The sequence below is a fragment of the Pristis pectinata genome, chromosome 17, assembly GCF_009764475.1.
Source record: "Pristis pectinata isolate sPriPec2 chromosome 17, sPriPec2.1.pri, whole genome shotgun sequence".
Classification (NCBI taxonomy): domain Eukaryota; kingdom Metazoa; phylum Chordata; class Chondrichthyes; order Rhinopristiformes; family Pristidae; genus Pristis; species Pristis pectinata.
Genome location: NC_067421.1, coordinates 16,688,941 through 16,703,973, shown reverse-complemented (window position 1 = coordinate 16,703,973; position 15,033 = coordinate 16,688,941). Strand labels below are relative to the sequence as shown.

The following is a 15,033-nucleotide window of genomic DNA, read 5'->3' as shown; positions in this document are numbered from 1 at the left end:
AAGTATCTTAACCAGGAGTTTCAGGAATCTGGCTCACCATCAATTTCTCAAGGGCATTTCAGGATGGGCAATAAATACAGGCCTTCCCAATGCACTCAGATCCCAACCAAAAACAGAATAGAAAAGGCACAATTATTGTTCCTTGACTGGAATAATTATACACAATCATTGAAGGCCAAAGATCGCATAGTATACTATTTTTCATCACATTAAGCCCAGTTACTTATTTGCAATTAATGTGTTATAGTTTTTTCTGAACTTATAAAGATAATTGTCTTTTCTAACTGCTCAACCAATTAGTTAGAAAAATTTAACCCAGTTTTTGAAGACTAAAAGGTGTAAAATTCAATTACTTCGAAATATTATGGGAAATCTGTTGATTTTGGGCAATACTTGACATTTAAGGTGAAAATAAATACCTGAACATCTGGAAACCTGAGATAAAAACAGAAAATGTTTGAAACGCTTAGCAGAATTCGTGGAAGGAGAAACAGTGTTAACATTTCAAACTGAAGAGTCTTCATCAGAACTCAGTTTTATTTGATATTTTGGATATCCTCTTAAATAATCAATATTTCACTTTTAAAATCCTTGTGAATTCTATTTGGTTGAGGCAAATAACATCGTGGCTCTGATTCATTCAGAAATGATGAAAGTTTTTTTACCTAACTGGGCCACAGAAAATTATTTTCTACGCTTCTAGAAACTATGTAGTATAATTTTAATTTAGCCAAACTCTTAAAAGCAACAACTGCATCAAAGATTAAATCATGCCCATCATAAGGAATCGGAGTATTCTTTTCGAAGCAGCTGGATAGCTCCTAAGCTCTTGTCAGTGTTCTTTATCTTCAAGCTTGAAGCTTGAAAAACGTTGCATAATTGCTTCACATTTATTCCTTTAGATATTCTACCTTCTCCAAAGCAGCCTTCAATATTGCCAAATCAGCAATCCCTTATTGGTATTGGAATCAACGGAATTTACTTTAGACCCCTCTTAGAGATTTTACTGGGTTTTTCATCATGTAACTTGCTTTTGTTGTTTTCACCTGACTTCAGTTTCTCAGCAGAAGTTGGAGCACTGCTGTGAACATAGAAGTTGACCTAGAAATTTAGTAACAATCATAGTGAACTGCTTGTATGACCTCCACAGCCCATCAACATTTCACTCAATTGGCATTTCATATTGCTGAATATCCTTAGCTTCTCTATGATACAAGGGCACAATTTTATTAGGACTGAGTTCAGTTCACATGTCAGTTTACTAAAAGGTTCTCAGCCATGCTCATGCACATTCTTGGAAGAATTGCCAGATGAACCATCCTCCTCAAGCACCTGTTATCCACTCTTCAACTTCAGCAGAAGTAGGGCCTTTGGTGAAAGCCTGCGCCTTTATTTGGGACGCATGTTGTTTGTGTAGCCTTTATTTGTGCTATAATGTCCCAAAAGTTTCTACTGGATGTGCATTGCATGCCAGTGGATGTTGCTGCTGTACACCCAGGTTCCTTCTTGCATCATGCTCACAGAGGACCAAGCTGCAATTTCCCAAAGCCTTCTCAATATTACACAGAGTGGATTTGGGGTCAAAACATTTTGTTGTGTCTGTTAACAGTTTGGGCTGCACATTAGAACGTCTGGCCAGTTTTCTTTAACCCCCTCATAGTTTCGGGACAGGCAAACAGAGCAGTCAACTGTTGATTCTCACCACTATTGTGCTTGCCTGCCTGCAGAACCAGTGATCTGCTCAGCATATACCTATTGTCATTAGCTGTGGGAAAGTTAATTGTGTTGCCAGTATTTATATTGGCAATCTAACACCAACCAACAGGCTGCAATATTAAGTATAATAGACAAAACAGCAAGCAAAGAGGAAAGAACAGGAGTTATATTCTCAACAGCTATGAGCTACTTTAACCATGTGATTAACTATTTATTGGAGGCTTCCTTTCCCCTAGCAAGCAAGGTTTCCACAATATGTCACTTTCTCCTTAATACCTTCATCAGGATAATTGGAACGATATATCTGAATGATACCCATATTATTATGTTTTATTTTTCCCTTTTAATGGCCATGCAGTTGTTTCCTACTTTCCAAATATTTCTCAAGTTATATATGGAATTGACCAATCATTTTATTTATATTTACTGCCCTCAATATCATGTGCATTGAATATATATTAAATTTCTGTAGTGTGATTGCAGAATTTTGTGGAAGAATTGGTCAGAGGTCACCTCCAACCTTCTCAGCTTCTGGGGCTCACCAATGATTAGCAGATCCTGCTTTAAAACAACTGAGTTGGGAACAACAAAATCTAAGAGAGGAGAATAATTTTTTTGGAGACACCACATTTAAGTCAATATGTTGTACAAAAATGGAATTAACTAGGACATGAACATGAGATATCAATTAGCACTCCAAAAGCAAAGATTTGTGTGCTGTGACCGTACATTGGAAATAGCAATCCATGGCATTTTTTCATTCATTAAAGTTAATGATTAGAAATTGTACTTCATTCCTGTCTTTTAAAGATATTCCAAAACTGCTAATTTATAAACCTTGTCCCAGCAGAATCTCTCTGCATCATAGATTGTGCTGTTTGATTTTTGTTTTTGTACTCTGTATTCAAGCAGTTAGGCTGTGCTAAAACATAATTGTCTGTTTTTTCACCAGTGGAGGAAATCCAACACTTCGAGTGGAAGTGAATGAGCCCACATCAGAGGTAAGTTAAAAGTGATTAAATAAGTTAAACTTAAGTTCTTGCAGCTAATATCTTCATCTATGAAATCTAGGCAGCAATAGAAATGAGGAAAAGTGATCAATTTATTAAGAGATATAATTTAAGAAGAATTGTCATTTGACCAATTAAATCTAGGAAGCTAAGCCTTGACTTTCTCACACAAAATGCTGGAGGAACTCAGCAGGTCAGGCAACATCTGTGGAGGGAAGTAAACAGTCGATATTTCGGTTCAAGAACCTGATGAAGGACCTGATGAAAGGTCTCGACCGGAAATGTCAACTGTTTATTTCACTGCATAGATGCTGCCTGACCTGCTAAGTTCCTCCATCATTTTGTGTGTCTTGCTCCAGATTCCAGCATCTGCAGAATCTCTTGTGTCTCCTTGATCTTCTCATCAGCTTTGTTGTAACTCCAGCCTTAACTTACTTATTTTAATAATGGTGTTACGAAATTGGAAGATCAAGGCTCATCAGTATTAACAATAATAATGAGAAAATTAAGTTTTGCTGTTCTATAATATTACCCTTCCTCTGTTAAATAAAATGAATATAAGCTATGCTGACCTCTTCCCTTAGTAGTTTCATTAATAAATAACCAACAGTGGAACTGACCCACAAATATCCTGGAAGGTCTTATTTAATTGTTGATCTGCATTAAATAAATTAATTAGTTGATCTTGGTGCTGATACATAATGCTTCTGACAGTGTTGATGTGCCAAAGTAGGCATCCAAATGAAAAATATGATAGTTTTTAGCTTCACTGAGGAAGGTACACATTTTGGGCTGTAGTACAAAACAGGCAACATATTTTGATTGTTGATGCTAATCCTCCTAAGCACCCTATATTCTATTCCGTTACAATTAGCAAAACTGAATATATGCTAACCACTTGTTTTGCATTATCACCTCAGAAGAATTACTGCATTTCAGACCTCTTTGTTTTGTGCAGTGTAACCTACTGCAACTGAAGGAGTCAGCTTGACCAATGATAGGCTAAAGACTTCAGCAGAAAGTTGACCATTCCCAATTGTATGTCAGTAAAGTCAAGTTGAAAAGTCATTTAATGAATTAAAATGCTGTGTATCTTAATTGTTCTGAAGTACATGTTCTTTATTAAGAATTAGTCCTGTGACCCTTGCTGGAAACTATACATATTCTAGTTACCGGTGAGAAAGGCAAGAGGCTCAACTATGATGTTCTCTTCCTATCCCGTGTATTCAGCTGGCTTGCCAGTACTTACTGTAGGAGGCTTATGGAAAAATTACACATGAATGAGATGCTGGAGAGCTGCCATCACTTCAGAAGCATACTTCAGCATCAGTCAACACATTCAGAAGGAAGAGCGAAATGAACTGGTATCATGAAAGAAGTGCATCATTTCCCGTCTCACTTCACAATTAATTGCAGGAAGAATTTATTCCAGGCAAATTTCTTGCTGTGCATTGACTCAAACCCAAATTTTCCAATCACTCTTCCTTTACCCATCTGTCCAAGTAACCTTGAATATTGACATCGTTTTTACCTCAACAGTTAATTAATTCCACACCCTCACAACACTTGGTTATATTAAAAAAATGCCTTCATCCCTTGTAATATTTTACAAATAGACTCTTGGCTATTGTTCCTCTTCTATAGCCTCTCAGATTCTGACAACAGACTTCTTGAATGCAGGCGACCCCCATGTTACGGTCGTTCAGATAACGGAAATTCACCCCTTACAGAATTCACAAATCAATACCCTAAAATTTGAGATACAGAATAAAATCTGCTCTCATGGAATTTATGTGAAAAAAAAACTCAGCTTTGCATGACAGAAATTCATGATAAGGATTGTTTTCTAGGAATACAACTCCCTCCCATAACGCAGGGGTCGACTGTATACCCTGTATCTAGCATCAACAGTTTAAGAAGATTCTGCTGCTTTTTTCCTATAACCTGCATTGTATTAACTAAACAAGACCTAGTTTGCAAAACATTTCTTCAAACTTGTATTTCCTCTTATCACTGAGCATCTCACTGAGGTGAAACCTAGAATTCCTTGGCATTGTAATGGCCTTGTTGAACATCTCATGATTTAACATTTCCACCTTCATCCAGCATGACATCATTGAACTCATTATGCTATGGATGTTCCTTGCTATATATTGCAAATGTCAACATTCTAAAATTTTCAAGCAGTCTCCTTAAAGCTTTTACCAACTTTAATTGTTTGTAAATGACCACAATGTCTTGGGTTTGGCTTTTTCAAGCAACTAGTCATCATAACTATGCTGCAGATCCAGGACTATCAACGAGCAACACCAAAATATGCCCAAAACTTCCTTTCAATCTCTAGACATCTCTATCACTCAGGTAAAAGGTTGGCTAAAATAGTCCTCATGATATCATCTCCTCTACATCGCAGAAACCAAACCCAGATTGGGTGACTGCTTTCCAGAACACTCCCATTCAGCACACAAGAACAACCCTGTGCCTGCCAATTTAATTCTCCGTCCCATTCCCAGTCTGACCTACTGTACCTTTGGACTCCAAACTTGCTCCAATAGGGCCCAGTGTAAGCTCAAAGGACTGCAAATCTTTGGACAAGGCACAGTAAAACACTTGGAATTTAATATTGAGTTTAATGGTAAATGCCCTTTTATTTTCACAGATGTGGCTGCACCTTTGTTCAATTTGTTATATTTCAATTTGTCTCTCTCATTTTTTTCCCAACTGGCTACCTTGCCAACTTTGGTCTGCAACCTATCACGGACATTCCCCCTGTTCTCTCCAACCTTACTCTTTCTGCAACTTACAACATGCTTGTATCCATACTTTTCCAGTTCTGGTGAAGGGTTCTTGACCTGAAAATTTGACTCTCTTTCTTCCCCACTGATGCTGCCTGACCATTTGAACACTTTGAGCATTTTCATCAGACCTCCAGCATGTGCAGTTTTTTGTTCCAACCAGAGGATGTCCATTTAATTTATTTGAGGTTTTACAAAAAAGACACATCTTCCTTTGCATTTGCAAATTTGCTATGAATTATGAACTCATGTCAGAAAATTATTTAGTCTGCATTAAATTAGATGATCGCAATCATTACTTCCCTGCCTTTAGGCAGTTTACAATCAATGTTCCAGAAAACTTGACTAATTCTCTATTTTCCTGGTATATCATTTTGCATTGTTAAAACCAGACCTAATTTTACTGTCAATAGCTATTTAACCAAGATAGCAAGAAACTGAGTACACAGCATTAATTAAGCAAGTCTATTTCCATGTTCTTAAAAAAAGACAGCACCATATCAACATGATTGCAGGATGGTCATAGCACAGGAGGCCATTTGGCTCATTGAGTCTGTACTGGCACTTTGCAAAAGCAATCCTGTTGCCGTGCTCTTTGCAAATTCTTTCCTTTCAAATGTTTTCCAGCTCCCCTTTGAATGCTAGAATTGGAGCTACATCCACTCCAACTCCTGGCAGTGCAATCCAGACTCTACCCACTTCCTCTGTAAAAAAAAACTTAATGTTTCTTCATTCCATGTCCCCAAATTCTTGACCACTCACCCAAGGGAACAATTTCTCTCTCTATCTATCCTTTCTATACTTTGTCCATACCTTTCATGATGTTGAATACCTTTGTCAGATCTCCTCACAACCTCCTCTGGCCCTAGGAGAACACATCCAACTTCTCCAATCAGTCCACATAATTAAAATTCCCCTTCTCTCATTGGTAAGTCTCTTCTACATCCTCCCCAAAGCCTCCACATTTTCCCTACAGTGTGGTGTCCAGATATGAACACAATACTAGTTATTGTCAAATCAGTGTTTAAAAAGGCACGGGACTGTGTCTTTTAATCACTTTCTCAACCTGCCCTGCAAGCATGCCCCTGGATCTCTTTGTTCTTGTACACCTTTTAAGAAACTCTTTTAGAATCATGTCCTCTAGTTTATTTGCCTTTTCTCATTCTTCCTATCAAAATGTAACACTTATATTTCTCATTATTAAATTTTGTTCGTCACCTCTCCACTTATTCCACCAGCCTGTCACTATCCTCCTCAGAGTTCACATTGTCTCTGAGTTTTGTGTCATCTGCAGATATGGAAATTGTGCCAATACACCTTAATCCAAAGCATTATGATACAGGTTGTCCCCAGGTTATGGCAAGATTCCCATCCTGAGAACTGTTCATAACCTGAACAGTTTGCCAGTTGGAAATGCAGCCACGAACCGAGTCCCCACATGGCAGAAGATGCCTGCAGCCCCGCAGCAACCAGCAAATCCATACCACTGAACTCCAGCACACTTGTTTGTATGTACGGGCTGTACATAAGTCAGGCGTTTGTAAGCTGGGAAAACATTGGTCTTTGAATTGATCCCCTGGAAGCTCCACTGCCTTCTGAACTCCAATCTGATAACCTACCTTTTACTACTATTCTGTTTCTTGTTATTCAATTTTCTATCGATGCTGCTACAGTTGCTCCTCTGTTTGATCCTTATGTTATTCCTATCCCATTCTGTACCTGCATAGTTGAAGCCCCCACCATGATCACTTCTGTAAGGCTTTTGCATTTCTTTGAAACTTTCCCACAAATATGCCCCTCAATATCCTTCCCACTGTTATTGAGTTATTTGTGTTTGTTACTGATCATTCAGCCAGTATACAATTCTCCTTCTGCAAAAGTATTACAAGATTCATAAGACAAGCTACGTTCTCCAAATTAAGCTTGTTTGTAGCACAGTACAAAATGAAACATTAACTGGAAAGGACAATATATATTGTGCGTCTGTGAATGAAGGATGGGTTCAGAATGTGTTTGATTTCATAATGTCAATTCATACTCAGTTGAATTTCAGGGAAAAGATTTCCAAACGATTTTCTGTGAAAATAAACAGGCTTACAACATGGATTACAAAGTCTGTCTTTTTGGTTCAGGGCCCTCCATATATCCAATACACTTAAGCAGAGAAAGGTAACTGGATATATATTTTCAGTGTGCAAATAAACACTTCAACACCATTTGCATGATTTCTATTGGAGCATGCATGATGCACGACAGCTAAGAGCACTCATAAAGAAGCAGGTCTTCACAACACGAGTCCTGCTTTGCACTTAAAGCATGAGCAGGTCACATGCTGTGAAGTCCTTCTGGTTGATTCAATTTGACTTAATTTTTTAGCCCTCACACTCCTTTGGGGTTCTCAACATTCCCCACCCCAACCTATCCCCCACAGCAACCTCTAACCTGAGTATGATCCCAGCACCCACAATTCCAGCAAGCAGTGCCACTGCCCCCCCACCCATCTTGTCCAATGCCTCAACTCAGTCTCAAGATCCTTCACAAATTCCCACCCCTGCACCAACCCCCGAGCTCTAATGGTCCATCCTCAACTTTTCTCTCCCATGCTCACAACTCTCTTGACCTGCACTCATAATCTACCTGTTTTGCCCTGCATGGTCTATAATCATGAGCTTATGGAGGAAATAAATTTGTGTGCAATAAATGTATACAGCCCCAACTGTTACACAGGAGGTCTTGGACCCATGCACCTGATGCACTAAAGCATAGAGACACCACCACTTGGAAAATTTTCATCGGGACAAATACAGCAGCGGTTGATAGCACTTGAGGGATTAATTTGACACTGAAGACACTGAAGAATTTCTAGCCTTTCTAGCTCCAGCACCCTCACAGCTACAGGGATCCAGGTTCAATCCTGACCTCAGGTGCTGTCTGTGTGGAGTTTGCATGTTGTCCCAGTAATCACATGGGTTTCCTCCCATTATAATTAACTGATGGTGTAAGTAAGTGGCAAAGCAAATTAAAGAGCAGTTGATAGACGTGTGAGAGAGAATAAGTTGCAGGAGTACAGGGAAATAAGGAGATGGGGGGAATGGGACTAAAGGAATTGTCCCTGAGAGCCAGCATGGATCAGATGGGCCAAGTGGTTTCCTTCTGTGCCATTATAAATGTAAGACAAAGGAAATTTTCACAAAAGCCACACCTGAGAGGAATATTAACATAATAACACCTAAGAATTCTAAATTCTACTGTTAAGTTATCAAGAATAGACATCATTAAAACTTTAAACCTTCTAACTAAAGTTGAAAGTTATTACAGAAAAAGATGATTCCAGGAGATTTTACATCAGTTGCTTGATATTCAGTAGGGCTTTGTATCTATGCTAACAGCTGCTGCTTACAGAGAAACTAACTGAGAATTAAAACATCTACATCAGAGCAGCCTAACTGCTATAAAATAATGAGTAAGGTATGCTGTACGTAGTTAGAGTTGTTAGTGAATGCCCAAGCTTTACCTTTGTATTTCGAGACATCATGTGATTGCTTCATCAGTTTTGTTTATCTGCAGACTCTGCCAGCGTTTGAATTAGCTCAATATTTCCAATGTGCCAATAGTGCATTGTCAGTAAAGTTCCAAGCCAACAGTATTTCACCTTACAACAGCAAGTTCCCAAGCATCGGTGGTGTTTTCTGCACTGTTTCCCAACTTAGTCTTTTCTTTGTTTCTTATTAAAGAGCTGGGCCATCTGTATCCCCTGAAAGGTAGCAATTCATTTGATTGATACTGAAAGGACAATGAAGACCATACGCTATCTTTTGAGTGTTGCCATATTTGGAGACCTTGCAATGGGCCTCAAGCCACCAATCCTTCAGCAAGCTGATTCCGGCATTTCCTTGTTGTAAGGCTCTATGTAGTTATTGGGTCTAATGGAAAAAGCAAACTTTGCAAAATTGTGACGCAGAAGCCCTGTGCACTAACCTAACAGCTGCTAAATAAGATTTTAAAATAACATGTTAGATGTGCTATATGATTGATTATTGCTTTACAAACTGCCAGCAAGTTGGGAGCATGGATTTAGGAGGCATAGTCTAAGTAGGACTAGCTCAGGAAGATACTTTGGTTCGGCATGGATGGGTTGGGCCAAAATGGCTTTGTTTGCATGCTGTATAACAATGACTCTAACTAGAGCTAAGGATTTCATGAGTGAAGTTAGATTATATGAAAGGATGTAAGAAGTTTTAAATTCTCCAATAAATGACAACTGGTACTCAGCTAAATATTAAGGTAAATCTGAGTTAGATGGATTTTTGGTAACCAAAGATATGTGGGATGAAGAATGTGGAGTTGACCAGGATTTAATTGATTGGCAGAACAAGCTCAAGGGGTTAAATGGCCTGTGCCTATTCTTATCTTCCTGTGGACCAGATTTACTTGAACGTGGCAGACCAAGAACACTTGCCACTGAATGAGGATAAAATTGCCCACTTACCTTGACCAATCCTTCCAACAATTGGACAGATCACGGAAGGACTTTTTTCTGTGGCATCCCCTTACGTGTTCTTGTTTCATGCAGTCAGAAAAGTGACCTCTTCTTGGGAGTCAATTCTAGGTCTGCCCACAGAATCACGAAAATTTAGGGTGTGGGAGGATAGGAACAGGAGTAGCCATTTATCTCATTGAATCTCTTGCACCAATCAAGAGGGGTGAATTGATATGTAGAGTATTAAAAAGTCAAAGCTTATTTCAAATTGAATTGAAAAACTAGCTGTCAATGCATAGATATAGTTTTGGATAAACTTATCAAAATAACATTTTGGATATCGTTAAAAATCCATTTCGGAAATGCTTGGTGTTAATGTTAATCCTGAACACTAAAATATGGTGTAATGCTGTATTTTCAAACTTTTTCATTGTTATGTCACATGTTTTCCCCAGAACATAAGTATGCATTGCAAGTTGATTGGTTAATTGAATATTACTTTGTATTACTTAGAACGAAGATGCGAATGATGCCTATAAGTCAGATGGTTCAGAAGATGATTTTGAGGAAATGAACCTATCATTATTGTCTGCACGGAATTTTCCAAGGAAAGCAAGTCAGACCAGCATATTCCTCCAGGAATGGGATATTCCCTTTGAGCAACTAGAAATTGGAGAACTCATAGGCAAAGGACGCTTTGGAAAAGTCTATCACGGTCGTTGGCATGGAGAGGTAGCAATCCGTTTGATTGATATTGAAAGGGACAATGAAGACCATCTGAAACTTTTCAAAAGGGAAGTGATGGCATATAGACAAACCCGACATGAGAATGTGGTACTCTTTATGGGAGCCTGTATGAGTCCCCCTCACTTAGCTATTATCACCAGGTAAGTGGTAGTTTAATATCATAATATCATAGTTTGTGGGTTAGATTAAAAGATACAAAAGTCCTGTTTCTATAGATATGGTACTGCTATAACAAAGTAAGACTACAAAATAGTTTCATTTTTGGGTGTATAACACATTCAACTTATTCATTTGCAGTATAAGGCATAATAAAAATGGCATGGGTTGCTATGTGATATGATGAATCTCCATTCATATGTTGATATCAATTTCTTTGTGACTTATCAGACTGATGTACAGAGATGTTTGTCTTGTATTGTGCCAGGCCACAACCGATTCGTAATGTTAAACTTGACACTTATGAAGAACCTGTAATAAATATGTTCTTTTTCTTTTTTTTTTCCCCCATTCAATTACAATGGGAATTAAGAATGCATCCATATGTCACATGTGGTCTGGCTAAATATTATTACATATTCTGTTAACCTGGAAATAGTTGTAGTTATCAAAAATCAAACCATGACTTAAGAAAAGTGAGAATATCATTTTTTAAAGAGTATCCTCATTTGTTGGATGTATAATATTTACTGAGTCATTGAAGCTTCATGTAGTTAATAGCTGCATCTCCAAGAACTGATAGGAGTTAAGGTTATTGTGTTAATGCAATGGTGGACACTGTGCTACAAGCAACATTGCAGCAATCACACTGTCAAATGAAGTGAAATCTGAAGGTTGGTGATCCACTTTGATTTCTCAATAGTATATAATTCCAAAACCAAGCAAAACTGAAAATCAAATTCCAGCAGTGTTAAAACTAGGTGTGGAATATTTCTACTGTTGGTGGAAGCATTTGTCCCAGATTCCCTTCATCTGAGGAGTAAGTATCTGCATGCAGGCACTTACGTACAAAGCTTCTTTGATGTTGGGCTCAGTGCGGTGCCCATAATAGTGCAATTCAGATCTGCTGTCCATTCACCAAGCGAAGTGTTTTTGTTTGGCAGCAATATTTGTGCAGGGATTTGATCATAATTTAGGCTGAGGGTCTTATAGCACTGTACTGCTCCAGCAAGTCCTGCCAAACATTATTTTTGTTCATTGCTAGTTGCTAATTTGCTCATATGGCTCTGAATTATGCAAAATGAAAAATTTATGGACATGTGCAGAAGTAAGACAAGAATGACAAGTGAGTCATTGGCCTAGAAACTGGATAAGGTGAATGCTCAGAAATATCATACATGCAACAAAGTCTGGCCAATCTCAATGAGGATACTCATTCCAGAGTGATATCTCATTTTTCGAAGTCATGGTTTTGATAACTATAAATGCTTCTAGGTGGATGCTCATGGCAGCAGGCCAACCATTGCTTTAGTCGTGGGCTAGCCAGTGCAAAACTCAGTTGCCGTTACGTCCTCAGTCTCCACTGAAAGGGTATTGTACATTTTCTTTGTTGTAAATGTACGGCCAGGAGCCAAGGCAGATCTGTGGGGTTGGGTGTATGTGGCTAGGGAGAAAGAAAGCCTGTGGCTACAAACTGATTAGGCTTGGGTTGGAAAGGCAAGCAAGATAAATGACTGGATAAGGAGGTCTGCAAGGAAGATTAGGGTGGGGAGGGGGTGGGATCCTCAAGTAATATTGTTAGAATTGAGGTCCACAAACAAGATAGGGCTAGAGAATGGTCTGTAAGCAAAGTGGGACCGAAGAGGAGATGGTGATTATTAGATGTGTCAGGGGGTCTGGGTGATGGGGAGATCAGAGCCTCCATCAGGAGCCTGTAACTCAAGCAGTTATGAATGAGATTTGGGGCTTAAGAGTAATATTAAGGAGTTGGGAGTGAGACAGTGTGTTCAGAAGTGTACTTAATTTATGAAGACATCTGAAAAACCGACAACTAATCCCAAAACTGAGCAAAAAAAATGACCCTTCCCTCTGTGCACCCATGCAAGTAGAGTGCCAATCCGATCATGTCAGAATGCACCTGGAGATACAGTTGTATAAGGTTGCTTCACACTTGGAAATATCTAGTCAGATTTCCCAGAGTGACGGGAAGTGACCCAGAAATGGTCATTATCAGTTTTCCAAATAGTCAATTTTCAATCACAAAACAGTTCTAATTCCCATGCATCTTTAGGTTCAGATTGCACATAAAAGCCACTTTGCACATGTTTGATTGCTGCAGTGGTCATTTTCAGATCGATTAGAAGCCATTAGGAAATTACTCCAGACACTTATGGGTGTGATTCATCTTAACACAACGAGCACCTGCCCGGCATCATTGGTCATGGACCGGATGCTTTCTGCACCATTGCTGGGATTGCAGTTTCTGGGGAACTTACACCCTATATTGTTAACCCATAAAAAATTAGAAGTATAAACCTTGGGTTTGGGAAAGAAATGGCAATTAAATAATTTGCATTGTCACATTGTCGTCTCATTATACAGCAGCCACCAGCCTCATTCTTCAGTGGTTGACGTGATGTGGTGTGAAATAATTCACTGGACTTCACTGAATACAGCTATGTTTTTAAAAATCTATTATGAACTGCTTACAGCAATCACTGGTTCAATGATCATACAGCACCTGGCAAAAGCTAGGGTCCCCTCCCAGCGTAGGAGTTGATTGAGCTATTTTGTCTATTTGGGGTTCTCAGAGACACAGTAGAGTACACAGATCCCCCCCCCCCTGTTTTTCACTCACTTCCATGACTGCCATTTTTATGTCTCTATACAGTTTTGTTCTTTAAATGCTGACTTACTTCCCAGCAATCAGTGCAGCAATGAAACAGGAGCTGTGAGCTGTGCTCATGGAAACAGCACAGGCCCCATTTTAGTGCATGAATCTGAACATATTTTCCACAATCTTCAATATTTTTCTGGGAAATAAAAGTGGGCATTAGCACTTTGGACGTGTTTACACCACCAAAAAGAGGGTGGTCTCCAATTTTCAGGCAACACCAGGTTGCAATTAAATTCCTATGCCAGGGTTTTACATTGCTTGATTGACTATTGGGTACAGCCCAATCCTGAACTGTTTGCAGTATTTCAGAAAGGAAAACTACAGCATTACAAATGTGAGTTTCTTCAATTAAAAAACAGCAGATGATACATTTGCTGTGAAAACTAGTGCACCGAATATCAGCAAGATAACCCATTCTTTTCATAACTCGTACACATTCAGGCAGATTTAATTTCCTGAGGGGAAACTCCTGACTAAATATTCCCTGAATTACAAAGATAATCAAGTAAATTTAAATGTATATCTATTCCCATGTTTTTATTTCTCAAGCAGTTGCTTTTGGCAAATTAGATTAACCATGGAAACAATATATCGCACATCACTTAATTTATATTTTAAATCTATTCAGTACGTGAAGGAATAGCATTACTGGATTTATAGCTGACATGAAATTACTGCAATTTATTTCTTGAATGTAATAACTGCTGGTATGTAATGACTAATCTACTGGAAATCAACAGTGATTATTATGGCTGTCTAAATCTTGCAGTGATCACATAAAAATCAATAATCATTCAGATGGGATATTGTCACATAACAACTAGTCATAATCCATGACAATACCATGAAAAAACCTGGCATACTGAACAAAATATAGCAATGTATTCATGGTACTCATTTTGAAGCTATAATCTTATTAAGAGCTTCAGATGAGAGGTATAGCTTTTGGAAAGCTTCACTAATGAGATAACTGTTACGCAATCATTCCTGGCTCTCCATGACTGATAAAGTTTCTAAGGAAGATGAAAGCTTTGGTAGTATTGGTACAGTGACAAGCTCAGTACATGGCATGCCAGTGACAGTGGCCAGATTTTGGATGGGGTATTTATCTACTGCTATTGATGGGGTTAAGGCTCCCCAAATAATTCTTCTTCTTAGAGTGTGTCACGGAATCAAGGATAACTTCCGCTCTATGTTTTATGGGTTCGGAGGTGCCTGTGAGGCCAGTATGGAAACCACAGTGTCTTCCACTGATGGGGTAGGTGGTGGCTGATAGGGTGGGTAGTTTGTGAGATGGTCTGCTCCTTCCACCATCTACACGGGGCTGATGTGTGTTCCAGATGCATGGCCTCGAGGCTGCATAATAACTCACAATCAGCAACACTTGGCTGATGCATTGTTTGAAGTGTTACTAGAATCATCAAAACTTATAACACAGAAGGAAGCCATTGG

The 15,033-nt window shown here is 38.7% G+C and overlaps 1 protein-coding gene across 1 annotated transcript in view; it reads left to right on the top strand.

Annotated features, from left to right (window-relative positions):
- The window catches only part of ksr2 (kinase suppressor of ras 2), a 298,317-nt gene that overhangs the window by 232,336 nt on the left and 50,948 nt on the right, over window positions 1–15,033 (top strand). The window contains 2 exon segments of the mRNA XM_052032133.1: window positions 2,669–2,717; window positions 10,515–10,888. Coding sequence (XP_051888093.1) covers window positions 2,669–2,717; window positions 10,515–10,888 — 423 coding nt within the window.